Genomic DNA, 24,945 nt, shown 5'->3' on the forward strand with positions numbered 1-24,945 from the left:
GCTAATTTTTGTATTTTTGGTAGAGATAGGGGTCTCATTTTGTTGCCCAGGCTGGTCTCGAACTCCCGAGAGTTCGCCCTCCTCAGCCTTCCAAAATGCTGAGATTGCAGGCATAACCCACTGCAACCAGCCAAATTTTATTTAATTTTAATTTAGACAGCCACATGTAGCTTCGGCCTACCATATTGAAGAGCACATTCTGTAACTTTCTAGGAAAAAAAATTCCTTCAACAGATGTTCAAACTTTATCCCAAGAAAATACTCATCAGGTCAAGAGATTGAGACCATCCTGGCTAACACGGTAAAACCCCACCTCTACTAAAAATACAAAAAAATTTAGCTGGGAGTGATGGCATGCACCTGTAGTCCCAGCTACTCAGGAGGCTGAAGCAGGAGAATCGTTTGAACCCAGGAGGCGGAGGTTGCAGTGAGCTGAGATTGCGCCACTGCACTCTAGCCTGGCCACAGGCTAGAAAAAAACAAAAACAAAAACAAACAGAAAAGGGTAGAATTGTCCTGTTGAAGGGAAAGTGGGGGTCCAGGCACTTGGTTCTGCTTTTTAAATTCTTCTGCTCCTCCCCAAGCAATAGGTTCTAGATCTGAGGCTTCTAGGTGGAGGGAGGCTTTAGAACATGTGTGCCCTGAATTCATTCACCTTCCCAGAGTTCATTCCCCCACCGTTTTTTTTTTTAAGAGATGGTCTCCCTATGCTGCCCAGGCTGGTTGAAAAGTCCTGGACTCAAGCGATCCTCCCGCATCGGCCTCCCAAAGTGCTGCGATTACAGGAGTGAGCCACAGTGCCCAACCCTCATTACCTCTTTAGAAAGCACCTCCTGACGTTGGCAGTGACGTTTATTATTCTGGGGGATGGGAGTTATATACAGCAGTGACCCGGAGCCCCTCGCCCCCACCAGGCTTAGGTGGGGACAGGAGGTGTTGGCGGAAGGCACACAGTGGCAGTAGCCCAGAAGAGGCCAGGAAGTAAGGGTGGGCATGTGATGTGTCCTGGGAGACCCAGATGAGGAAACTGAGGCTCAGTGAGGGCCTCAGGTCACACAGCAAGGTGTGAAGGCAGCTGGTCCCGAGAGCTTGTGCTGGTTGCTTCTCTCTTGCCTGGGCTACAGGAGGACGCAGGGGCAGCCCCCGCCCTTCTTCCTGGGGGCACTGGAAGGGCTGGGTGGGAGCTCTTGTTCCTGGTATTTCCTGTGGGAAAAGGCCAGTGAGGTTGGAGTGGAAGTGCTGGGGACAAGGACGACGGGAAGGGGACTCGGCTCACCGGACAGCCCGCACCAGCTGCTCAAAAGCCTCGTCCACGTTGAGACGCAGTTTGGCCGAGGCCTCAAAGTAGGCCACGTGGTGGGAGGCGCCGAAGGCAGATGCTTCTGATCGGGGGACCTGGGGGTGCAGGGGACACGGAGGAGTCAGGTCCCTGCACTCAGGGTGACCGCAGCTGGAGAGACAGACAGGCAGGCTGGATGCTCTAGGAGAGGTGACCCACTGTGAGAACTCAAAGAGGAAGAGTTCCTGAGAGATTATGGAGGGCGATGCCGCAGGGGCTTGGTGTCCTCTAAGTGAGGGATGGGGGCGGGCTTCGTGGACACTTGCCCTGCTGTGCCTTCGATAACCAGGAGTGGGCAGGCCGGGAAGTCAGGGTGTTCCCGGCAGAGGCCAGCAGAGCCCCAGAGGCTGGAAATCCCCAAAACCTTCGCCAAATGGATGAGTTCTGTGTGGAAATCGTTGTGGGGGAAGTGTTGGGAGCAGGGAAAGGAGGGGCGCAACTGTGCGGGGCATCTGGCACCTGGAGAGGAACTGGGGAGCCATGGAGGGGGCCGGCCATGAGCAGGGGACGTGCTGGGGCTGGTGGGAGGTTGGCTGGAAGGGAGGAATGCGAGGAAGGGGCAAAGAGAGCTGGCGGATGGGGGTGAATGTCCTTTGTTCCATCCTGCAGCCTCTCCTGAGGACACCTGCGTGCTAGGCCCTCTGCTCGGTCATGCTCGGGACCCCGAAGGTCCGGTTTGGGGGTAACCCATCTAGGTGAGCTGTGTGACAGCGGCAGTCGCAGGACTGCAGGAACAGAGGAGGATGCTGACGGGGGACAGGTGTGCTGAAAAGAGCCTCCCAGGCTGAGATGGGGTCCCCACAAAGAGGGGTGTCCCGAACCTGGCGCTGTGCCTCCAGATCCGCCTTGTTCCCGACCAACACGACGGGGAAGTCATCGCGGTCCTTGACCCGGAGAATCTGCGTGAAGAGCTTGCCCACCTCGTTGAAACTGCGAGTGAAGCCAGAGGCATGAGATCCAGCCAGCTGCAGAGCCCAGGTCCTCCCCACACCCACCCACTGCTCCACCACCGGCAACCCCTGTCACCTCTGCCGGTCGTTAATGGCAAACACCAGCAGGAAGCCGTGGCCGGCACGCATGTACTGCTCTCTCATGGCCCCGAACTCCTCCTGGCCCGCAGTGTCCAGGACTGCAGAGACAGGGAGAGGGGCCATTGTGGGGACCAGGCTCCCCCCAGTCACCCCCAAGAGCCCTCAGCCCCCGCTGACACCACCCCCATCCATTATCCATCCCCGCCGCCCTCACTGTCCAGCCGGGCCGGGATCCCATCCACACTGCAGATCTTCGTGTAGGAGTCCTCAATAGTGGGGTCGTAGTCAGACACGAAGTAGGACTGGCAGGATGGGGAGAGGATAGTTATTGCAGTGCCCCGGCAGACAGGACGAAGCCCTGCCCCTGGGATGCCTCTCTCAGTCTCTGTCCCTGTCTCTCTAAATGTCTGTCCCCATTGCTGGGTCTCTGCCCCCTTTCTCTGGGCCTGTGTTCCCTCTGTCTCTCTGAGTCTTTTTTTTTCTTTTTTTTTCGACGGAGTCTCGCTCTGTCGCCCAGGCTGGAGTGCAGTGGCGCGATCTGGGCTCACTGCAAGCTCCGCCTCCCGGGTTCACGCCATTCTTCTTCCTCAGCCTCCCGAGTAGCTGGGACTACAGGCACCTGCCACCACGCCTGGCTAATTTTTTCTATTTTTGAGTAGACATGGGGTTTCACTGTGGTAGCCAGGATGGTCTCGATCTGCTGACCTTGTGATCCACCCGCCTCGGCCTCCCAAAGTGCTGGGATTACAGGCGTGAGCGACTGCACCCTGCCTTTTTTTTTTTTTTTTTTTGGAGACAGTTTCGCTCTTGTAGCCCAGGCTGGAGTGCAATGGCACAATCTCGGCTCACTGCAACCTCCACCTCCCGGGTTCAAGCGATTCTCTGCCTCAGCCTGCCAAGTAGCTGGGATTACAGGCATGCGCCATCATGCCCGGCTCATTTTGTAGTTTTAGTAGAGATGTGTTGGTCAGGCTGGTCTTGAACTCCTGACCTCAGGGGATCCGCCCTCCTGGGCCTCCCAAAATGCTGGGATTACTGGCGTGAGCCACCGCACCCCGCCCTGTCCTTCTTTCTCTCTAAATGTCTGTCCCTGTTGCTGGGTCTCTGCCCCCTTTTCTCTGGGTCTGTGTCCCCTGTGTCTCTCTGAGTCTCTATTTCCCTCTCTCTGGGTCTCTGTCTCCTTCTTTTTGGGTAGCTGCTCCCCTGCCCCCCTTTCCCTGCCTCCCACCAGTCTTCTGAGTCACTCCTGGTCCTTTCTGGTGTAAGGTACATATCCCACATCATGATTACATCCTAGCTGTGTGACACTGAACAAATCACTTCCCCTCTCTGAGCCTCAGTTCCTCAGTTTCTTCATTTGAAAAAGGAGGCTAAGAACAGCACTACACTTCATCCAGCACCGGCGAGATTCAGAGCAAATCCCTGTTAAATATTGAATGTATCGGTTATCGGAGGCGTTATTGTCCAGACTGCCTGTTTACATCTCTCCCTCCTCTTCTGCCTCCTCCCTCCCTTCTTCCTTCTCCCCCGTCCCCTCCTCCTGCTCAGGCGGCCTCCAGCGTCTCCTCCCAGGGGAAGGTCCCGGTTCCAATCCGGCTGCGGAGAGGCTGCCCCACCCTCGGGCCCCGGCCCCTCCCTTCCTGCCTGGGTCCTGCCCGCTGCCAGCCAGGCCTTAGGCCAGCTCTGGGACTGCCTCTGGGTGCAAGGGGCCCAGGGCTGGGGCCTTTCTCTACACAAGAAGGGCTCCCTCCCAGGCCCTTGCTGGGGTCTTTTGGTGGGGGTGGGTTGGAGGTGTCCTGGGGCCCCAGGGCCTGTGCAGTAGCATCTCAGGCGGAGGCACTTCTCTAGGATTTCTTTGAAGCAGGGAGGACCTCCCTCAGGAATGGGGAGGAGGTTTCCTGGGTAGGGGTGGAGTTTCAGGAAAGAAGGGGTGATTTGGAGGCTAGGGGTCTGAATACTCCATCTTTCAGTTAGAGGGGTGCTTGGTGAGGGCTTGTCCTGGAGGGAGGCTATAAGGACCAGGCCCTGGGAGGGATTGTGGCTCTGGGGGTAGTTAGGGGCGTGACCTCAGAGCACAGCGTGAGAAGCTCAGGGCTGAGAACTGGGGGCCAGCCCCGAGGTGGCGCAGGGGGTTATAGTATATACAGTCTTAGAAACACTGGGTTCATTGTCAGAGAGACTCCCAAGGAGTAGGTCTTTCTGGGGGTGCCAAGAATCTGGGGGCTTCTTCCTTGGAGATTATTTGAGAGCTATCCAGGGTTTCTGAGAGGGGCTCAGGGAGTTGCAGTGGAGAAAGCACGGGATGGAGGAGGGGCTGGTTTTCCTTGGGGGCGGGGTGGGGGAGTGGGGGTTTGGGTCTTGAGGAATGGGGGATTGTCAGGACTTGGGGTCTTGGGAGATTTCTGGAATGGCCAAGGGGCAGGATCTCTTTTTAAATCTTGGGTTGGAGAGCAGGACTGTCTTAGGGCTGGGTAGTCCCAGAAGAGTCTCAGGGCCAGGGTCTGTGTAGAATTTCTAGATTCTGGGGGCAGTCATGGAAGGGGCTAAGAATCGAACGTGGGGACAGGCAAGGTAGCTCACGCCAGTAATCCCAGCACTTTGGGAGGTCAAGGCAGGCCGATCACGAGGTCAGGAGTTCGAGACCAGTCTGGCTAATGTGGTGAAACCCACTAAAAAATACAAAAATTAGCCAGGCGTGGTGGCACACGCCTGTAGTTGCAGCTACTCGGGAGGCTGAGGCAGGAGAATTGCTTGAACCCAGGAGGCAGAGGTTGTAGTGAGCCAAGATCGTGAACTCCAGCCTGGGGGACAGAGCGAGACTCCGTCTCAAAAAAAAAAAAAAAAAAAAAAATCGAATGTGGGGGAATCTCAAAGGTGTTGGGCACTGGCGTTCTCCCAGGAAGGTTCTCAATGGCTTAGAGCGGAAGTTGGGGACTGGGATTTGGGGGAGATAGGGCTCAGGGTGGTGGAAGTTGGCACTGAGGGCGTGGTGGGGGGGCCTGGGAGTGCTTAGGGTCCGAATGGGGTGAGTGTTCTATATTTAGCATGCTCCCAGGAGGTGCTCAAAGCCAGGTCAGCAGGTAAGCGGGGTCTGGGGCACTGGGGGAGGGAATGGTGGGTCTCAGGATGCGAGTGCAGAGGGAAGGCTCCCCCGTGCAGGGGATGGAGGCTCTCCAAGAGTTTAGGTTACAATCTGTGGGGATCTTTTAAGATTAGAGGGCCTTATAGGAGGGTCTCAGTGACGGGTCAAGGGGGAAAAGGGGTCTCGGGGGTCCCCCCAAGGGCTCAGTTCTGGGTCCCGGGGACACCCTCCCGGGTGAGGGCCCACTACCTGGATGAACTGGATGGTCAGCGCGCTCTTGCCCACGCCGCCGCCGCCCACGACCACCAGCTTGTGTGTCTCGCTGGGCGGGGGGTCCCCGGGCCCAGGTCCCCCGCCCCGGGGCCGCCCCCGCCCTGTCCCGGACGCCGCCCCGCTGCTCATGTCGCCACCGCTGCTGCTGCCTTCGCTACCGCCTGCGGGGGAGCCGGGCGGGACCCGGGGGGGCGGGCTACGCTAATGAGGTTACTGCATAATCATGAGCTCTGGCGAGGAAGGCTCGCGTCTCGGCACACTTAAGGAGGGGGACGGGCCAAAGAAAGGGAGGAGCTATGTTAATAAGGGAAAGGGAACGGGGTTCGCTGCGACGGGGAATTCCGAATGAGGCGGGGCTATGCTAATGAGAGACCTGTGCTCGCCCTGAGCGGCGCCACGCGCTCTCAGCGGGAGGGCGGTCTGTGGGCGTGGCTATGCTAATATAAATTTATTCTTTCAGCAGACGGGGTGGGAAGCTCGTCAGGGGAGGGGATATGCAAATAGAGACCCCTGTGACACTGCTGCTTGGGGCACGGTCTCTGAGGCCTTAGTATGGTAGGCGGGGCTCGTCGACTCGCGCGCGCGGCCGTATATAGGGCGCTCCGAAGCAGCAGCAGGTTTTGAGGAGAAGCTCCACCTCCCTCCTGGGATCCTAGCCAAGCTTTCGACCCGGGCGTCTGGGTTAGAGTCTAGAGTCTCCGCCTGCTAAGGGACCCAGGCTTCCGGTTCCCGCTGTCCCAGCCAAGCGGAAGACAGACTGGGAGGAGAGTGGGGCCCTACAGGGGGACAGCGGGGTAATGGGGCAGGGAGGGGCCGTGAGATCACTGCATTCCTAATCCATGAGCCAGCTCGCCCAAGTTGGGATGCCTGGGTCATGAAGAGCCTGGGGCCAGGATTTCTGGGTCTTGAAAGAGGAGGAAGCCGAGGGCCCAGACTCCTGGGTCCCTAGGAGAAAATGGGCTGGAGATGTGGACTCCTGGGTCCTGGGGAGGAGGGTGTCAGGGAGGAAGGCGTCTGGGGTCCTTAGTTCGGTAAAGGAGGGAGCCGGGGACCTGGACTCTTAGTTCCAGGGGTTGGAGAGGCTGGGGACCCAGGATTCTGGGTCTGAGTGAGGCCACTGGGTGGGGGGGACCCGAATTCGTATGTGAGAGCTTGAGACCAGGACTAGTCTGGGAGACCTGCTCTTGGGTCCGAGGAAGGAAGAATCAGACTCTTGAGTCCAAGAGAAGAGGGAAATAGGAGTCTGGACTCTGCTCTGAGTAAGAGGATTCGGAATTCAGACTTCTCTGTACTGAATGAGGCGGCTATGGGGTCGGGCTTCTGGGTTCTAAGTTTATTTTTATTTATTTATTTTTGAGATGGAGTTTCCTTCTTGTAGCTCATGCTGGAGTGCAATGGCGCAATCTCGGCTCATTGCAACCTCCGCCTCCCGGGTTCAAGCGATTCTCCTACCTCAGCCTCCCGAGTAGCTGGGATTACAGGCGTTAGCCACCACGCCCGGCTAATTTTTGTATTTTTAGTAGAGACGGGGTTTCACCATGTTGGTCAGGCTGGTCTTGAACTCCTGACCTCAGGTGATCCGCCTGCCTCGGCCTCCCAAAGTGCTGGGATTACAGGCGTGAGCCACTGCGCCCGGCCTATTTTTATTTTTTAGAGATGGGGCCTCCCTATGTTGCCCGGGCTGGCCTCCATCCGCCTCAGTCTCCCGAGTGGGACTACGATGTGCGCCACTGCATCCCGTCTGGTTCTAAATTTAGGGGGACCTAGAGGATCTGGATTCTGAGAGCCCCAGAATGTGGGTAAGACAACATCCAGCAAGCCGTGCTCACTCCGCCGAACTACAATTCCCTTGCATCTATTCTGTTTAGCGCCTTTTACGTCACCTCCTGTTCCGCCACCCTTTCCGCGCGCGCGCAGGGCACTGTGGGGCGTCATCGCGGGCTACCGCGGCCCCGCCCACTTCACCTCTCACCCCACTAGCTGTCCCCGCGCGACAGAGGCGGTGCGCGGACTACGCCTCCCGGCGTGCATTGCGCGGACCCCGCCCCATGTGTCCCATTGGCTTCTGGGAAACCGAGTCCGGTTGTGTTTCCGCCGGCCTTCACGGCGCCGTGCTCGGTACTTGAAATCCCGGCAAGCTCGGCGGCGCTTTAGCTCCGCCTCTCTCCTCCTTTGCTGACGAACCCCGCCCCAGCCTGCCCCGCCCCGCGCCGGGGCCGGAGCCGCAGCCCGAGCGGCGGGGTAAGATGGCGGCGGCGGTCCGGGCCGCGGGGCTCGGGCCTATTGGGGTGGGCGGGGCGGAGTTGGGTCGCTAGTTGTCCCGGGGTCTTCCCCACAAGCCACGGGTCCTGGAGGGCTTCATGGGGCGGTCTCGGGCCCGGCAGCTGCGGCGAAACCTGGCGCCGAGAGGGGGGCCTTCTCAGGGCCCTGGGACGCATCCGTGGGTTCCTGGGGGCGTCAGTGGGGCGTCTCCGAGAGGACTGGGGGCGTCCCTGGGCCTAGACCGAGCCTAAGGCCTGCCCTCCATCATATAGCTGGCCTGGATCGTGTCTGTAGACACTGTAGATTGTCTTTATGGGCTGACCGGGGACTAGGGTCTGGTTAGAGGGTTCTGGGGCCATCTTGAGATCTTGAGATATGTCCCAGGGGTGAAGGAGGGTCTGCAAGACCTGAGGAGTATCTTCAGAGCCATCTAGAGCGCCTGGGGTATGTGTGTTAGGGCTGGAAGGAGTCTACATGGGCTGGCCTGAGGATGCAACTGGTCTGCATAGGTCTGGGGCCATTTATCAGGCCTAGAATAACTGCCAAGGGCTAGGAAGTCTTAGAGCCCCCTAGGGGGTTGGGATATGCCCACCAAGGGAGGGCGTCAAATATTGAGATGTACTGAGGGTCTGGGGTCTCCAGGGTATGGGTAGTGTCTAATAATGGGTGACAGGAGGCTGGGGGCAGTTAGAAGGACCTGGAACCATCTAGATGGCTTGAATGTGACTGCAGGAATGCAGATTTTATGCCTGGAGCAAATTCGAATGCCCATGGGGTCGGATCAGCTTGTGGCGAATAATACAGAAAGAGAATGAGGAAATTTTGCCCAGCTTAGATATACTTGCCCTTCAGAAAGTGATTCAAATGAAAAATGTTTTAAAATTCTGCATTACCCTGGGGGTTATTGAGAGAGTTAGAATTAATCTACTTTAGGCTGGAAGAGTCTGGAGGGTCATCTAGACCCACTATTACAGTGCTTTTCAAACCATGTTGACCGTGATCTGCATTAAGATACATTTTTTCATTAAGACCTAGTAGAGACAGTCATAATGTATTTAACATCATATAACATAATGTGTTAACATTAACTCATCTTCCACAAATTGACATTTCCACTTACTACTTGCGATGTGCTGCGAAGAACTATTTTGTTCTATTTACTTTTTATAACAAGCTATTTGTGAAGCACTAAACTGGTATATGACCCTGTTGTTGGGGAAACCACTGATCCAGACAGGACCTAGCAGTATCTGCAGAGCATTCTTCTGTCCAAAAGATCTAAGTAACTGAGGGTGTGTCTGCAAAGCCTGGTGCTGTCTAAATGAGCAAGCAAGCATCTTTGTATACTGCAGAGGGTTTGGGGATCCCTGAGCCTGTAGTCAGCAGATGTTGATTAAGCTTCTCATATGTGACAGTCACTGTTCTAGGTAGCATGTGCTTCCCGGGGAGGTGCTGGAGAACAGTCCCAGGGCCAGGAACTGCCCACCGGGCTGAGCATGTTGAGTATTGGTAAAAGAGGCTGGGATGTAATAGACTATCAGGATTGGGTGTGTCTTAGGAAGTTAGGAATTAGGTGGAGCTGGGAGGCTGAATGTAGAGGCTTGGCATGGTTTGAAAATCTATATGGGATGTAGAACAGGACCAGGGTCTTGTCTTTGCAGGAATGCTGTGGGGGAAGCAGGGAGGCAGATGTAGGGGAAACCTGGGCTTTAAGGGCTAATAGTGTCATTCTTGTTCATTGAGCACTTGAGGTACTCTAACTGTGTGGCAGGAGTCAGGCTTTCAATATTCACAGCCATTCTCTGAGATAGATACTCCTATTTCGTGCATTTACAATTAAGCATACTGAGTTGTGGGTTAGGGATTTTGAAGCTTTCTAGGAATTTTGAGATTGGATATTGTCTTATGAGTAGCAGATTTGACAGTCGTGGGGAAGCTTACAGCTGAAATATTCATATTTTTCTGAAGCCCTAATCAAGACATCCACCCGTTTGATGGATGATCTTTCAACCGCCTGACTGGGGAATCATATCAAAGAATTTCCATGACATTGCAGAGGCTTTGGGCAGATGGCAATAAGTAAATGCCTCCTATAAAGTTTCCCTTCAGCATGCCTTTCTGAAGTTTAGCGTTTTCATTTTAAAAATGGCATACTGGTTTTGCAGATCACTCAGTGAAGTTTCCAACTTAGGTATATAAATAAAATTTGGGGGTGGACCTCACCATCGAGGACAGTTGATGCTCTAGGAAGCTGTGTGGTGTTTGAGGCATGGCGTTGAATATTGCCCAGCACATTGGCCTTGGGAAAGGTGGGTTTATAGGACTGTGGAACACACTCTTTGAAATCATGGTGCAGCACACACAAAAATCCTCGGTGTTGGCTTTGCCTCTTAGGAGGCCAGGGAACAAGGTCTTGAAGTTTGGATACGTTGTTGGGGAAGCTGCGGGAATTGAGGAGTGAAGTGTTAAAAGTGGAGGCCGGGGAGGCCTCCCTTTGACATAAGAGGCACCTGAAACCCAGAAAAAAGGAAGAGAATTGCTCCTAGTCCCTGGGGTGTCTATGCTGGGCCCAGCGCCCACCCAAGCACAGGGTGAAGCGGGATGAGGTAGAGGAGAGGAGGGGTGCCAAAGGGGATGCTGAGGGAGATAGTGTGGGGCCCTTGAGGTCTTCATGTCTATCCTCTACTTCCGTCCTTTCTCCCGGGACCTCCACTCCAAACTGTTGCCCCTGGACCCCCAGGTGACCATGGAGGAAGAAGATGAGTCTCGAGGGAAGACGGAGGAGTCGGGCGAGGATCGGGGCGATGGTCCACCAGACAGAGACCCCACGCTTTCTCCTTCTGCCTTTATCCTGGTGAGGCTGCTGGGCTCCTGGCACTGAGGGATGGAGGAGCTGGGCATCCACACTCCAGGGGCCTGACTCCGGGGCCCAAGGCAGGGGCGCTGGACTCCTGGCTCCCATGAAGCACTTGAGTTTGGCTCTCAGTGTCTGGGACGTCTGTCTCCCAAGGGGCAGAGGTTGCAAAGCATCTGCCTGGGTCCTCTGACGCTTGGTTCTTCCCCCCTTCTCCAGCGAGCCATCCAGCAGGCTGTGGGAAGCTCCCTGCAGGGGGACCTGCCCAATGATAAAGGTATGGCGGCTTCCGGTTCCTTTCAGCCCCACCCTCTCTCGGCATTCTTTCTTTATCCTAATGTCATTGATACAAGCTTTTCTGAAGCCACCTGGGTGCCACCCTTGTGCTGGCACGGGGAGCCAAAAATGGGCAGACACCCTGTGGCTGCCTTGGAAGGGCCTAGCGTGCAGTGGAAGGGAGACAGGCACAGTGCTGGGAGAGGGCAGGAGGCCCACCTCAGCTCGCACAGTGGGAGACGGGTCAGGGCACCTTCTCAGAGCGGGGACAGGTGAACGGGCCCTCTAAGGACCTATGAGTCGAAGGACCTAGGATTAGAGGGAAGCCTGATTGGCCGCAGCAGGCCCACAGCACAGGTGCAGCGGCGAGGAGCTGTGCTGGGGTTCCTTGGGGCTGCCATGCAGGAAGGTGTGAGTGGGGTTGCGGGAGGCAGGAGAGGTCTGTGGGGACTGCATCCCAGCAAGGCCTGAATGCCAGGTTGAGGTGTCTGAGGGCAGACAGGAGGACAAATGGCTGAGCGTCAGAGCCTCAGAAGTGGGTGCTGGGAAGTCCTCCTGGGAGGCAGAGTGTGGAGGCCTGGAGAGAGGCGGGAGGCTGGTTCCGCTGTCAGGAACTAGATCAAGCTCCGCTTTCCTCTACCCCACAAGTCTCGGCAGCGAGTCCCCTGTGTCCAATACCCCATGCAAATCTCTCACCAGATGGCTCTCGGTGTCATGGCCTTCGATGGCGGCGCTGCCGAAGTCCACGGTCAGAGCCCCGTTCCCAGGAATCAGGGGGGACTGACACAGCTACTGTGAGTAAGAAGAGGGGCTGGGGGCCTGACTCACGGGTATTGGAGGAAGGGACGGGTGCCTGAGTCTGAGGGAATGGGGTTTGCGATGCTGACCAGGGGCAATGTTGGAGAGTCTGGGGGCCTGATCTGGGCCTGAGCTTTGAGTGCTGGCAGCTGTCAAGCTACAGGAATTAGATCCTCAGTTTTCTCGGGGATCTTAGATGTCTGGGTTCCTGAGAGGTCAGGGAGTTGGGAAGTAGGATTTGCCAGTCTTCATGTGACCGGGGACAGCATAGAGTGTCTCCGGCCTCTTCCAGGTGTTGGACATGGCTGCGGACAGCTTCCTTGCCGGGCTGGTGAGTGTCCTGGATCCCCCGGATACCTGGGTTCCCAGCCGCCTGGACCTGCGGCCTGGCGAGTGAGTAGCTGGGCAGCTGGAGTGGGAGAGGCCTCGGTGTGAGAGCCAGAAGCACCCCTAAGGCTCACCCACCCCTTCCGCCTTGCAGAAGTGAGGACATGCTGGAGCTGGTGGCTGAGGTCCGAATCGGGGACAGAGATCCCATTCCTCTGCCTGTGCCCAGCCTGCTGCCCCGTCTCAGGGCCTGGAGGACAGGCAAAACGGGTATGTGGAGCCAGGGTGGAGCTGGGCAGGTGGCCTTGGAGTTGTGTGGGGATCGGCTGTTTTTGGTAGTGATGGTGGTGGTGATCGTGTCATTTAGACAGAACTTTTCCCTTCTCTTCGTATTAGATGTGATCAAGGCTGTAGGTGCATACAGATGTACATAAAGTAAAAACCGACGTGCTGGGGCTATGTGGGAGCAGTCATCGTGTGTGACACTTGGTTTCGGCACACTAAGCGTTAGTGTCACTGCACTGGAACTTCATCTCCCCAGGAGGGGGACTCTTCGAGTTGCTATATTCAGAGAAGCAGACAGCCTGAAAAATGGCAGGCACTTGCCCAAGGGCGCACAGCCAGATGCTCCATGGGGTGCCTGGGCCTTGAGCCCTGGTGTGTCTAGGAGTCTGAAGCCCAAGTTTTTGATTTCTGAGATGTGCGCTGCCCAAGGAGGAATCTTCTCCTCCAACCCTGCACACAGTGGTACCTGTGAGCAGTTTAGACCAAACTTGAACGCACAGCTCAATTGCAAGGAGGACTTGTTACTATGCACATCGCTGGGCCACTCCCAGGGGTTCTGATTCTGCAGGTCTGGAGTGGGACCGGGGAATTTTCATTTTAAACAATACATGCTGCTGAGCCCTGGACTCTGTTGAGAACTCTAGGTTTAGGCCTGCCTTCTGCGTGAACATATGTATTTGGAGGAGGGGGTGGAGGGAGAGGAGAGGAAGGTGCAGTCAGCTATGGGCACCAGCTGTGAGCCGTGAGCACTGGTTCTGTGGTAGAGCAGGCACACCACTCTGCGCCAGGTCATGTTCACCTTGTTTCGCTCTGTTGCCCAGACTGGAGTGCAGTGGCGTAACCTCGGCCCACTGCAACCTCTGCTTCCTGAGTACAAGCGATTCTCCTGCCTCAGCCTCCTGAGTAGTTGGGACTACAGGTGTGTGCCACCACACCCAGCTAATTTTCCTATTTTTAATAGAGATGGGGTTTCACCATGCTGGCCAGGATGGTCTTGATCTCTTGACCTCAAGTGATCCGCCTGCCTCAGCCTCCCAAAGTGGTGGGATTACAGGCGTGAGCCACCGTGCCTGGCTACCTTCTTTTTTTTGAGGCGAGGTCTCACTATGTCCCCCAGGCTAGAGTGCAGTGGCACAATCATGGCTCACTGCAGCCTCAAATTCCTGGGCTCAAGGTATCCTGTTGTCTCAATCTCTGGAGTAGCTGGGACTACAGGTGCATGCCACCATGCCTGGCTAGTTTTTTTTTTTTCTTTTTTCTTTTTTTGAGATGTAGTCTTGCTCTGTCACCTAGGCTGGAGTGCAGTAGCGCGATCTAGTCTCACTGCAACCTCCGCCTCCCGGGTTCAAGTGATTCTCCTGCCTCAGCCTCCTGAGTAACTTGGGATTATAGGCATGCACCACCACGTTCAGCTAATTTTTCTATTTTTAGTAGAGATGGGGTTTCACTGTGTTGGCCAGGGTGGTCTTAAACTCTTGACCTGAAGTGATCCTCCTGCCTCAACCTCCAAAGTGCTGGGATTACGGGCATGAGCCACCATGCCTGCCACCTCCCTTCCTTTTTTTTTTAAATAGCTGGAAACGATTTATGCATTAAGTACAGAGACATGGTACTTAGGACTCACGACATTCTTAGGGGCCCACAATTTCTTTAAAATCAGAAGCTGTAGATCTGGGCGCGGTGGCTCACGCCTGTAATCCCAGCACTTTGGGAGGCCAACGCGGGCGGATCATGAGGTCAAGAGATTGAGATCATCCTGGCCAACATGGTGAAACCCCGTCTCCTCTAAAAATACAAAAATTAGCTGGGCGTAGTGACACTTGCCTCTAGTCCCAGCTACTCGGGAGGCTGAGGCAGGAGAATCGCTTGAACTCAGGAGATGGAGGTTGCAGTGAGCCAAGATTGTGCCACTGCACTCCAGCCTGGGTGACAGAGCAAGACTCCGTCTCAGAACAAAATCAGAAGCTGTAGGGGATAAGTAAACAAATGGGCAGGGCAGCGTTCCCCTAAAACTTGATTTAGGAAAACAGGTGGTATGCTGGATTTGGCCCCTGGGCCTTAAGAGTGATAAAGGTGTATCCGGAAGCTCATAGTAGTTGTTCTCAGGGGGACTCTGAGGTTATGTTTTATTTGTTTATTCCAGGTAGTTTTAAAAAGAAAAGAAAGTTCACCCATAATCGTATCCCATACAGAAATGTATATAAAGCTGTGGATCTCGTGTGTTTGCAGAGCGCTCTGGTCTGTGGAGTCTGTTATGCTTAAGGTGCTGGGAATAGCGATGAGGCTAGGAAAAGCTGAGGCTCAGACTGTCCTCACCCAGCAGCAGGTGCAGCCTGGCTCTTTCTGCGCACTCATCTGTTCCTCCGCTCATCCTGGGAAGTACATGCTGTCATCATCACCTCTGCTTCATCTTCCCCGAAGCCCTTGGCAGCTGAGGGACTGTACACTCCACTCATTGATAATCTTTTTTTGTTTGTTTGTGAGATGGAGTTTTGCTCTTGTTGCCCGGGCTGGAGTGCAGTGGTGCGATCTCGGCTCACTGCAACGTGCCTCCCAGGTTCAATTCTCCTGCCTCAGCCTCCCGAGTAGTTGGGATTACAGGCATGTGCCACCACACCTGGCTAATTTGGTATTTTTTGTAGAGACAGGGTTTCATGTTTGTCAGGCTGGTCTCAAACTCCCAACCTCAGGTGATCTGTCTGCCTCGCCTCCCAAAGTGCTAGGATTACAGGCATGAGCCACTCTACCTGGCCATGAAGGGTGTTGGATGAATGAACAAATCCCCATTTTATAGATGAGGAAACTGAGGTAGACACATCCATCCACTTGCCTGTGGTCATGTGGCTGGTGAGGGCCAGCCTGTGGATCAAGGGGTGGCTCTGGTGCTGCCCTCTTGACCCCTTTTCTTCCCTAGCGCTGTCCTCACACCGCTCTGCTGGCATCCTTGCTGTGGTGTGGCCTCTGTCAGTCATCTCCTTCGTGTGACTGTGGCATCGCGACTGTAGTACTTAGCACAGTGCAGCGGGCTCTTTGGGGGCGAACGAGGTGACATATGAAGTACCATGCCTGGTTTGGAGGAAGAGGCAAACCTTTGTCATTGCCACCGACACTGGTCAGTGGTGTCACTGAGTCCTGAGCAGATGTAATTCCTTGGGTGGGGACTCAGCACAGAGTGAAGCACTTGGGGTGAAGACCAGCCTCGCTGTGCTCCCCAGCTCTGCCATTTCCTGGCTCTGCACTGGAATCTCACCCTGTCAGCCTCCCATTCTTCCCTCTACCAAACAGGATAAACTCCCACGAGAGGCAGCTGGCGCAGCAGGCCGGAGCTTGTTTTTGTCTTGGAGGGGGACTTAGGTTTGAATCCCAGCTCTCCCCCTGCAGCCTGTTTTCCTGTTTCATCTTTGCCCAGGCTGGACTGCGGTGGTTGTGGTCAGAGCTCACTGCAGCCTCCACCTGGGATCGGTCACCAGCACTGGTCAAGGTAGTTCCTAGTTTCAGGGCCAGGGTACATTGTCCAGGGTCAGGCCAGTGCTGTCACAGGATACGGGAGTGCAGGTTCAGGGCCACATTAACCGAGTTTACACCCTGACTGCTGCCTCCTCTCTGTGTGCCCTTGGGGAGGATACTGCAGCTCTCTGCCTCAGTTTCCTCCAGTGACCTTTGGGTTAAGAACTGTGGTGTGCAGTTGTCAGGAGCATCCTACGGCTGGCTCCTGTGAAGCAGTTGGGGCTTCCTGGGCAGGACCTGGTGGCCCAGCAAGTGTCCACAGCTGAGCCAGAAGCAGGCACCAGGAGGGAGGTGAAGGCCCTGACCGCTCCTCTCTCCCTGTTCCTTTGCAGTTTCTCCACAGTCGGACTCCTCTCGGCCCGCCTGTGCCCGTCACCTCACCTTGGGCACGGGAGACGGGGGCCCTGCCCCACCCCCTGCCCCCTCCTCTGCATCCTCCTCCCCTTCCCCTTCACCCTCATCTTCCTCCCCTTCCCCTCCCCCACCGCCACCGCCCCCTGCACCCCCAGCCCCGCCTGCCCCCCGATTTGATATCTATGACCCCTTCCACCCCACCGACGAGGCCTACTCTCCACCGCCTGCTCCGGAGCAAAAGTACGACCCCTTCGAGCCCACTGGCTCCAACCCCAGCTCATCAGCCGGGACCCCCTCACCTGAGGAGGAAGAGGAGGAGGAGGAAGAGGAAGAAGAAGAGGAAGAGGAAGACGAGGAGGAGGAAGAAGGCCTGTCCCAGAGCATCAGCCGTATCTCGGAGACCCTGGCGGGCATCTACGATGACAATAGCCTGAGCCAGGACTTCCCAGGTGACGAGAGCCCCCGCCCGGACCCGCAGCCCACACAGCCGCCTCCTGCCCCTGGAACGCCGCCCCAGGCGGACTCCACCCGGGCTGATGGAGCCACGCGCCGGCGGGTCTTCGTGGTAGGGACTGAGGCGGAAGCCTGTCGGGAAGGCAAAGTCTCGGTGGAGGTGGTGACCGCTGGTGGAGCCGCCCTCCCACCGCCCCTGATGCCACCCGGCGACTCGGAGATCGAGGAAGGCGAGATCGTCCAGCCGGAGGAGGAGCCCAGGGTGGCGCTGTCCCTCTTCCGCCCGGGTGGCCGGGCCGCCCGGCCTCCCCCTGCCGCCTCAGCCACCCCCACGGCCCAGCCCCTTCCCCAGCCTCCCGCTCCCCGGGCCCCCGAGGGGGACGACTTCTTGTCCCTGCATGCGGAGTCCGACGGCGAGGGGGCCCTGCAGGTGGACCTGGGAGAGCCGGCCCCTGCGCCGCCCGCTGCAGACTCGCGCTGGGGCGGCCTGGACCTGCGCCGCAAGATCCTGACCCAGCGGCGGGAGCGCTACCGCCAGCGCTCACCCTCCCCGGCGCCCGCGCCTGCCCCGGCCGCTGCTGCTGGTCCGCCAACTCGCAAGAAGTCCAGGAGGGAACGCAAGCGTAGCGGCGAGGCCAAGGAGGCCGCCTCGTCCTCGTCAGGCACCCAGCCTGCGCCTCCCGCCCCGGCCTCGCCCTGGGACTCTAAGAAGCACCGCTCGCGGGACCGCAAGCCCGGCTCCCATGCCTCGTCGTCCACCCGCCGCCGTTCCCGCTCCCGCTCCCGCTCCGCCCGCCGCCGCTCGCGCAGCACCGACCGCCGCCGTGGGGGCAGCCGCAGGTCGCGGTCCCGGGAGAAGCGGCGGCGGCGGCGGCGCTCCGCCTCGCCGCCCCCGGCCACCTCCTCATCGTCGTCCTCGAGGCGCGAGCGGCACCGCGGGAAACACCGGGACGGTGGCGGCAGCAAGAAGAAGAAGAAGCGGTCGCGGTCCCGGGGTGAGAAGCGGTCTGGGGATGGCAGCGAGAAGGCCCCAGCGCCCGCCCCGCCCCCCTCCGGCTCCACCTCTGGTGGTGACCGCGACAGCCGCCGCCGGGGGGCCGTGCCACCCTCCATCCAGGACCTTACGGACCACGACCTCTTCGCCATCAAGCGGACCATCACGGTGGGCCGGCTTGACAAGTCCGACCCCCGAGGACCTTCTCCTGCCCCGGCCTCGTCACCTAAGCGGGAGGTCCTGTACGACTCCGAGGGACTGAGCGGCGAGGAGCGGGGCGGCAAGAGCAGCCAGAAGGATCGGCGCCGCTCAGGGGCTGCCTCCTCCTCCTCCTCCTCCCGGGAGAAGGGGTCTCGTCGGAAGGCGCTGGACGGGGGTGACCGGGATCGGGACAGGGACAGAGATAGGGACAGGGACAGGTCATCCAAGAAGGCCCGGCCCCCCAAGGAGTCGGCACCTTCCTCAGGGCCCCCGCCAAAGCCACCGGTCAGCAGCGGCTCAGGCTCTTCATCCTCGTCGTCGTCCTGTTCTTCCCGGAAGGTGAAGCTGCAGTCCAAGGTGGCGGTGCTCATCCGCGAGGGTGTCAGCAGCACCACCCCCGCCAAGGATGCTGCGTCGGCCGGCCTGGGCTCCATCGGCGTCAAATTCAGCCGCGACCGCGAGAGTCGCTCCCCCTTCCTCAAACCCGACGAGCGGGCCCCCACTGAGATGGCCAAAGCAGCTCCGGGCAGCACCAAGCCCAAAAAGACCAAGGTCAAGGCCAAGGCAGGGGCCAAGAAAGCCAAGGGGACCAAGGGAAAGACCAAGCCATCCAAAACCAGGAAGAAGGTCCGCAGCGGAGGTGGCAGCGGGGGCAGTGGCGGCCCGGTGTCGCTGAAGAAGTCCAAGGCGGATAGCTGCAGCCAGGCGGCAGGCACCAAGGGGGCGGAGGAGACTTCGTGGTCCGGTGAGGAGCGGGCAGCCAAGGTTCCTAGCACCCCGCCCCCCAAGGTAGCCCCACCACCCCCTGCCCTCACTCCGGACTCGCAGACCGTGGACAGCAGCTGCAAGACACCCGAGGTCTCCTTCCTGCCGGAGGAGGCCACTGAGGAGGCTGGGGTCCGAGGTGGGGCAGAGGAGGAGGAGGAGGAGGAAGAGGAGGAGGAGGAAGAGGAAGAGGAGGAGGAGCAGCAGCCTGCCACCACTACGGCCACTAGCACTGCTGCAGCCGCCCCTAGCACTGCCCCCAGCGCAGGGTCCACAGCCGGTGACTCGGGGGCGGAGGACGGGCCAGCTTCCCGTGTCTCCCAGCTGCCCACGCTGCCCCCGCCCATGCCCTGGAATCTGCCGGCTGGTGTGGACTGCACCACCAGCGGCGTCCTGGCCTGTGAGTGTCCCCTGGGGGAGGGGGGTGCTGGGGCAGGTGAGACAGTATGGGGACTGGAGGATACAGACTTAGAGGCAGTGGGGTGCCCTGGAAGGGAGAGGTTTATAAGGACATGGACTAGGAGGGTGGGGGTGGGTGAAGGCCAGTTAGGGTCTGTCGGGAGGCTCTAGTTTCTGGGTGTACTGGGAGAGAAGGGCTGGCGGGAGCAGGTGGTGGCCAGCGCAGACTGGAGTGGTGGGCTGGGTTCTGGGATTCCCCTAGAGGGGGACTAGGAGAGAGGGACCAGAAAGAATGGCTTGAGCAGGACACCATGTTCCTTACGGATGGTGGTTGCCTCTACCAGACTGCAGAGGTGGGGAGAGAGGCTGGGACTGGCCACAGGGGGTCAGGAGGCAGAATCTCACTCCTGCCGTCTCATCACTGCATGACTGAGGCCAGCCCCACAGCCACACACCTGGAGTCCCAGGAACATTCGGGGTATGGGCCGTTCTGTCATTGGCCAAGGCCCCCTTTTCCCAGTTCTGAGTGTGAGGCCTTGTGGCTGTTCTGGGACCCAGGGCAGGAGATGGCAGCAAGTATCCAGGTGAGGTTCACCAGCTCCTGTCCTGTCACCTCCTCCATCTTCATGTTGTCACCTCTCCACGTCCTGCAGTGACTGCACTTCTCTTCAAGATGGAAGAAGCCAACCTGGCGAGCCGAGCGAAGGCCCAGGAGCTGATCCAGGCCACCAACCAGGTGGGCTCCCCTGGGGGAGAGTCCCTGCCGCCCCTTCTTTTGTCCATTGTCTCGGGTTAGGAGAGGAACCGCAGGCCCGGCAGCTCTGGGGCAAGGTATCGGCCTGAAGAGGAGCCTGTTGCCTCAGCTGTGGGGAAGTCAGCGTGGGAACAGTGGGGTGCACGTCCCCTCTTCTCCTCCACCTCCCTTTACTCATCACCCCTCCGTCCTCTTCCCACAGATCCTCAGCCACAGAAAGCCACCCTCAAGTCTGGGGGTGACCCCAGCTCCTGTGCCCACCTCTTTGGGTCTGCCCCCTGGCCCCTCCAGCTACCTGCTTCCTGGCAGCCTCCCTCTGGGGGGCTGCGGTTCAACTCCCCCCACCCCCACCGGGCTGGCTGCCACGTCTGACAAGAGAGAGGGCAGCAGCAGCTCTGAGGGCCGTGGGGACACAGATAAGGTGAGCTGGCCTGGGGAGAGGTGGGGCAGTGGTGACAGTTCTGTAGAGAATATGGACAGGAACTGAGATGCAGGGGCCCAAGGAGAAAGGGAGACTGAGGCCATAGAAACCAAAGTCGTGGAACTGTAAGGAACTCCACTTCGCTGGAATGGATGAGCGGGAACTTCGCTGGGCATGTCCAAGGGAAAATCACGTCTGTGCGTGTGTGGGGGTGTGTGCATATACCCCACATATACACACCCTGTAACAGACAGCCCCACACTGCAGCCCACCCCTTGATGATCTGTTTTTCACGCTGTCTCCCTCTCAGTGTGAGTGGGGGAGGCTGGTTTCTGAATAAAAACTCAAGAACTTGTTTCTAGTTGAAGGGAGGGAGAATGGGTGCCAGGCAGACAGTAATGTAGGTTCTTACTCAGCTGCTCTGGCCGGCTCTTACTCCTGGGCTCTGGGGCTGTTTCTGTCTTGGTCAGGTCTAGATGTGGGTTTTTTGTTTCTGTTTTTTCTTTGAGATGGGGTCTCGCTCTGTCACCCAGTCTGGAGTGCAGTGGTGCCATCTCGGCTCACTGCAGCCTCCGCCTCCCGGGTTTGAGCGATTCTCCTGCCTCAGCCTCCCGAGTAGCTGGGATGACAGGCACACACCACCACACCCGGCTAATATTTGTATTTTTAGTAGAGATGGGGTTTCACCATGTTGGCCAGGCTGGTCTTGACTCCTGACCTCAGATGATCTGCCCACCTCGGCCTCCCAAAGTGCTGGGATTACAGGCGTGAGCCACTGCTCCCGGCCTTGGTTGGTTTGTTTTGAGACAGGGTCTCACTCTGTCACCCAGGCTGGCATGCAGTGGCACAGCCACAGCCTCAGCCTTGATCTCTCGGGCTCAAGGGATCCTCCTACCTCAACATCCTGTGTAGCTAGGACTACAGGTGCGCGCCACCATGCCCAGCTAATTTCTTAATTTTTTTGTAGAGTTGGGGGTCTCGCTGTGTTACCCAGGCTGGTCTCGAACTCCTGAGCTCATGTGATTCTCCCACCTCAGCCTCCTAAAGTGCTGGGATTACAGGTGTGAGCCACTGAGCCCAGCCTATATATGTTTTTTTACAGTCCAGCAGCCCATAGCCAGACGGTGGTGTTGGCCACTTTACACAGCTGTGTACAGTGCCAGATAAAGCTGTATAAACCCCATTAAACATCCCGTGTGAGCCGCGGAGGCGGGGCTGCAGCTTAGCCCATCACTTGTCTGTAGCTTGTGCCTTGTGCTACAGGTCGCGGACGGTGAGGACCCCCTGGTCTACAGCGGCCCTTTGCCTTGCTTTACCACATCCGAGATGGGTGTTTGGGAGCAGCGTCTCTCTAGAGACCCACATCCTGTGGGGCCAGGCAAGCCTGAGAAGTCCCTCCAGGGCGGCCTGTGTCTCTCCTGGCCATAGAGTTGCCCTAACAGCTCAGTAGCTCGTCAGACAGTGTCACTGATGTTGCTTCCGGAGTCTGCTAGCCATTGTGCCCTGCCATTTCCAGGACTCAGGTTTACCTGCCCCTACTTTGATAGTCACCTGACTTGGGAGGGCAGTTTCCCCAAGGGCGGTGGCAAGGGACTATCCCTTGTGCCTGCAGAAGGTCGGTTCTTCTCTGGTCCCATGTGGCTCTCTGGCTAGAGGTTTCCTGTCTGCTTTTGCAAAGATTCCGCCTGAGGCCAGGGATGCAACTGCTGCCCCGAGCCTGTGGCTGGGGGATCTCCTCGCTTGTTGGCCACAGGCGGGAAGAGCCTTGTCTCGGAGGCTCTTTGCCCTGCCCACTGTTCTGTCCTTCCCTTTTCGTCCCACGGCCATCCCCCTTGGAACAGGCACAGCTCCCCTGGATTGAGTCTTTGCTCTGTACCTGGCCTGTGCCATGTCCTTCATGTGTGTCACTGTAGTCCTCCCCATAGGTGCTGTCCGCATTTTATAAATAAGCCACAAAGGTGGCCAGGCGCGGTGGCTCGTGCCTGTAATTCCAACACTTTGCAAGGCCGAGGCGGGTGGATCGCTGTAGCCCAGGAGTTCAAGATCCGCTTGGGCAACATAGTAAGACCGTCGCCAGAAAAAGTACAAGAATTAGTCGGGCGTGGTGGTGGCACCTCTAGTCCCAGCTACTCAGGAGGCTGAGGTGGGAAGATTGCTTCAGCCCAGGAGTCCAGGGGTACAGTGAGCAGTGACTGTGTCACTGCACTACAGCCTGTGTGACAGGGAGAGACCCTATCTCAAAAACAAAGAAAAAGCCACAAAAAGGAGGTTTGGCTGAGCATCCCAGGGGTCAGAGACAGGGAGTGGCAGACCAGGCTTCCGATACAATGGGCTTGAGGTCAGTCCCCACCCCCACTCCTCAGTGCGCCTCCATCCCCTTGGTGACCAGAGCAGTATTGTAAAAACCTTTTAAACTGAGTCCTCCCCCTTTCCACGGTGAAAAGCCCTGTGCAGCTTTCTACAGCCCTGTCTGTAGAGTCTGATTCAAAACCAGCTGCAATTGCTTGGCCAATGCCTGTCTTCTCATCAGACCGAACTTTGTGAGGGCAGGCAACGCATGTCTCCTGGTCCTGGCCAGGCCTGGAGCAGCCCAGGGTTCAGCCTAGAGGAGATGTTCAGTGACATGCAGAGCACAGGCCTGGCCTTTGGTCCCAGGCACCTGCAGCAGAGGGTGCATGGGACAGACCCTCAGCAGGACTTCCAGCCTGAGAGCAGCCAGACTGTCCGAGAGGCTAGGCTGGCAGCAGAGGCGAGTGGAGGTGGAGGTTCTGCAGGTACTCACTGGCCCTTGCTGTCTCTTCCCCCGCTGTCGCCACCCCACCAGTATCTGAAGAAGCTGCACACACAGGAGCGGGCGGTGGAGGAGGTGAAGCTGGCCATCAAGCCATACTATCAGAAGAAGGACATCACCAAGGAGGAGTACAAGGACATCCTGAGGAAGGCCGTCCACAAGGTGGGCACCCAGAGAGAGGGGCAGACACAGGCCGGGGAGAGGACGAACTGGAGGGCCAGATGTGTACAGACAGATGGACGCGGATGGGAGACGGGGAGGTCAGTCTGGGAGGGTGATGGGATTTTCTCAAGGCCACCTGGGCTTGTTCCGCTGGCCCTGGGGCACCCATCATCTAGGGGGACAGAGGAACTTTGGCCTGGTTATTGGGGAAGCTGCTCCTACCCCAGTCCCAAGCTGCACCCAGCAGTCCCGGGTGGATGGGACTCCGGGAGCCTAGTGGTGACTCCGGCTGTCCCCGGCCCCCCAGATCTGCCACAGCAAAAGTGGGGAGATCAACCCGGTGAAGGTGAGCAACCTGGTGCGGGCCTACGTCCAGCGCTACCGCTACTTCCGCAAGCACGGTCGCAAGCCAGGGGACCCCCCAGGGCCCCCACGGCCGCCCAAGGAGCCAGGGCCCCCGGACAAGGGTGGCCCGGGCCTGCCCCTGCCCCCTCTCTGAGAGCCCTGGCCAGCTCTTCGCCCCTCGCCTCTTTGAAATTCTGGACATATTTATGGCTCCACCTCCCCACCTCCCTCCCCCATCAGTGGGATGATTGGGGGAGGGTTGCTGCAGGGAAGAGGAGAGCCCCCTGCCCTTCCCTGCCCCGTGCCCACCCCCCTTGCCCCCAAGCCTGTCCCCAGTGCCCCTCCCTTCTGTTCGTGCCCCTCTCCCCAATTTCATTAAAGATTTCATGAAACATTACCCCTGAGCCCCATGGTTCTAACCCTTTGTTTTCAGAGACAAATTTGCCAGAGGGTTGAGGAGGGGCCCCTAGGAGGCTGAGGGTGGGAGAAAAGGGAGCCAGACTGTGACTTGGGGCAGCTGCCTCCCCTGAGCCTCAGTTTTCTCATCTGTATAGTGGTGTTGTGAGGATTGAACAAGACACCGGTGGAGCACTTAGCACAGTCTCTGGCAGGGAGCCAGCTGCTCACAGGGAGGCGGGGCCAGCCCCCACCTGATCAGCATCCTCCCAGCTCAGGGCACCTGCGTGCCATGTGCCTGCCTTGGAATTGCTCCCAGAGCAGGATCTGCGTTCCCCATTGAGTTGGCTTTTCTTTTCAGCAGCCCCGTGAAGCTGGGGTGATCTCATCCACTCTCCCGAGAGGGAAACTGAGGCACAGAGCAGCAAGGGCCGAAGGGTGAGTCAGGGCTGCGCTGGCTTCTGCCAGTTTCATCACCCAGAACTGAGGCCTAGCCAGGAGAGGTGACAGTGCCCAGGGTCACCAGACAGGCAGGCTTTGCAGGCTCTAGGGTGGCCGCAGAGCCTTTTTACCAAGGCCCCCTCCAGCCCCATGTAGAGGGAGCCTGAGCCTGGAAGGAGAAGGGCCGTTTGCCCACACTGTTCATAGGCAAGGCAGGGACCTGGGTTCTGGCCAGTCTTTGTGTTTCCTACTCTGTGACCTTTGTGCCTCTCCCAGCCTGTGTCTTGGTCTACAAAATGGGGGCAGCCATCAGCCACCAGGTCCCTGGGCAGAGGTGAGGAAATGTCAGCTGCCCCCTGCAGTGCTTGGTCCTCATGCATTGAGCACCTGAGTTGTGCATAGCTGCACAGATGGGTAAACTGAGACCCTGAGCAG

The 24,945-nt window shown here is 58.0% G+C and overlaps 2 protein-coding genes across 6 annotated transcripts; one reads left to right on the forward strand and one right to left on the reverse strand.

Annotated features, from left to right (window-relative positions):
* Positions 1-834: 834 nt before the first annotated feature.
* Positions 835-5,899, reverse strand: RRAS (RAS related). Its single transcript, XM_005589931.3, has 6 exons — positions 5,702-5,899; positions 2,585-2,672; positions 2,366-2,468; positions 2,161-2,269; positions 1,277-1,395; positions 835-1,203 (listed from the first exon to the last, which is right to left on the reverse strand). Exons 1-6 carry the CDS (start codon positions 5,852-5,854, stop codon positions 1,119-1,121), a joined length of 657 nt encoding a protein of 218 aa, XP_005589988.1. The 5' UTR covers positions 5,855-5,899; the 3' UTR covers positions 835-1,118.
* Positions 5,900-6,347: 448 nt separating this feature from the next.
* On the forward strand, positions 6,348-24,070 carry SCAF1 (SR-related CTD associated factor 1). 5 transcript variants are annotated; one of them, XM_065535674.1, is made up of 11 exons: positions 6,348-6,519; positions 10,728-10,841; positions 11,061-11,118; positions 11,817-11,911; positions 12,208-12,308; positions 12,397-12,512; positions 16,367-19,201; positions 19,854-19,936; positions 20,157-20,375; positions 23,200-23,328; positions 23,636-24,070. In XM_065535674.1, the coding sequence occupies exons 2-11, from the start codon at positions 10,734-10,736 to the stop codon at positions 23,825-23,827; spliced, it is 3,936 nt and encodes a 1,311-aa protein (XP_065391746.1). In that variant the 5' UTR covers positions 6,348-6,519; positions 10,728-10,733; the 3' UTR covers positions 23,828-24,070. The 5 variants fall into 5 exon arrangements, with proteins under 5 accessions (XP_065391746.1, XP_045235944.1, XP_045235946.1 ...); XM_045380009.2 differs by lacking the exon at positions 6,348-6,519 and adding an exon at positions 7,933-8,431; XM_045380011.3 differs by lacking the exon at positions 6,348-6,519 and adding an exon at positions 7,933-7,966 and having other exon boundaries at positions 11,817-11,915.
* Positions 24,071-24,945: the final 875 nt, after the last annotated feature.

The sequence above is a fragment of the Macaca fascicularis genome, chromosome 19 (assembly GCF_037993035.2).
Source record: "Macaca fascicularis isolate 582-1 chromosome 19, T2T-MFA8v1.1".
Taxonomy (NCBI): Eukaryota; Metazoa; Chordata; class Mammalia; order Primates; family Cercopithecidae; genus Macaca; species Macaca fascicularis.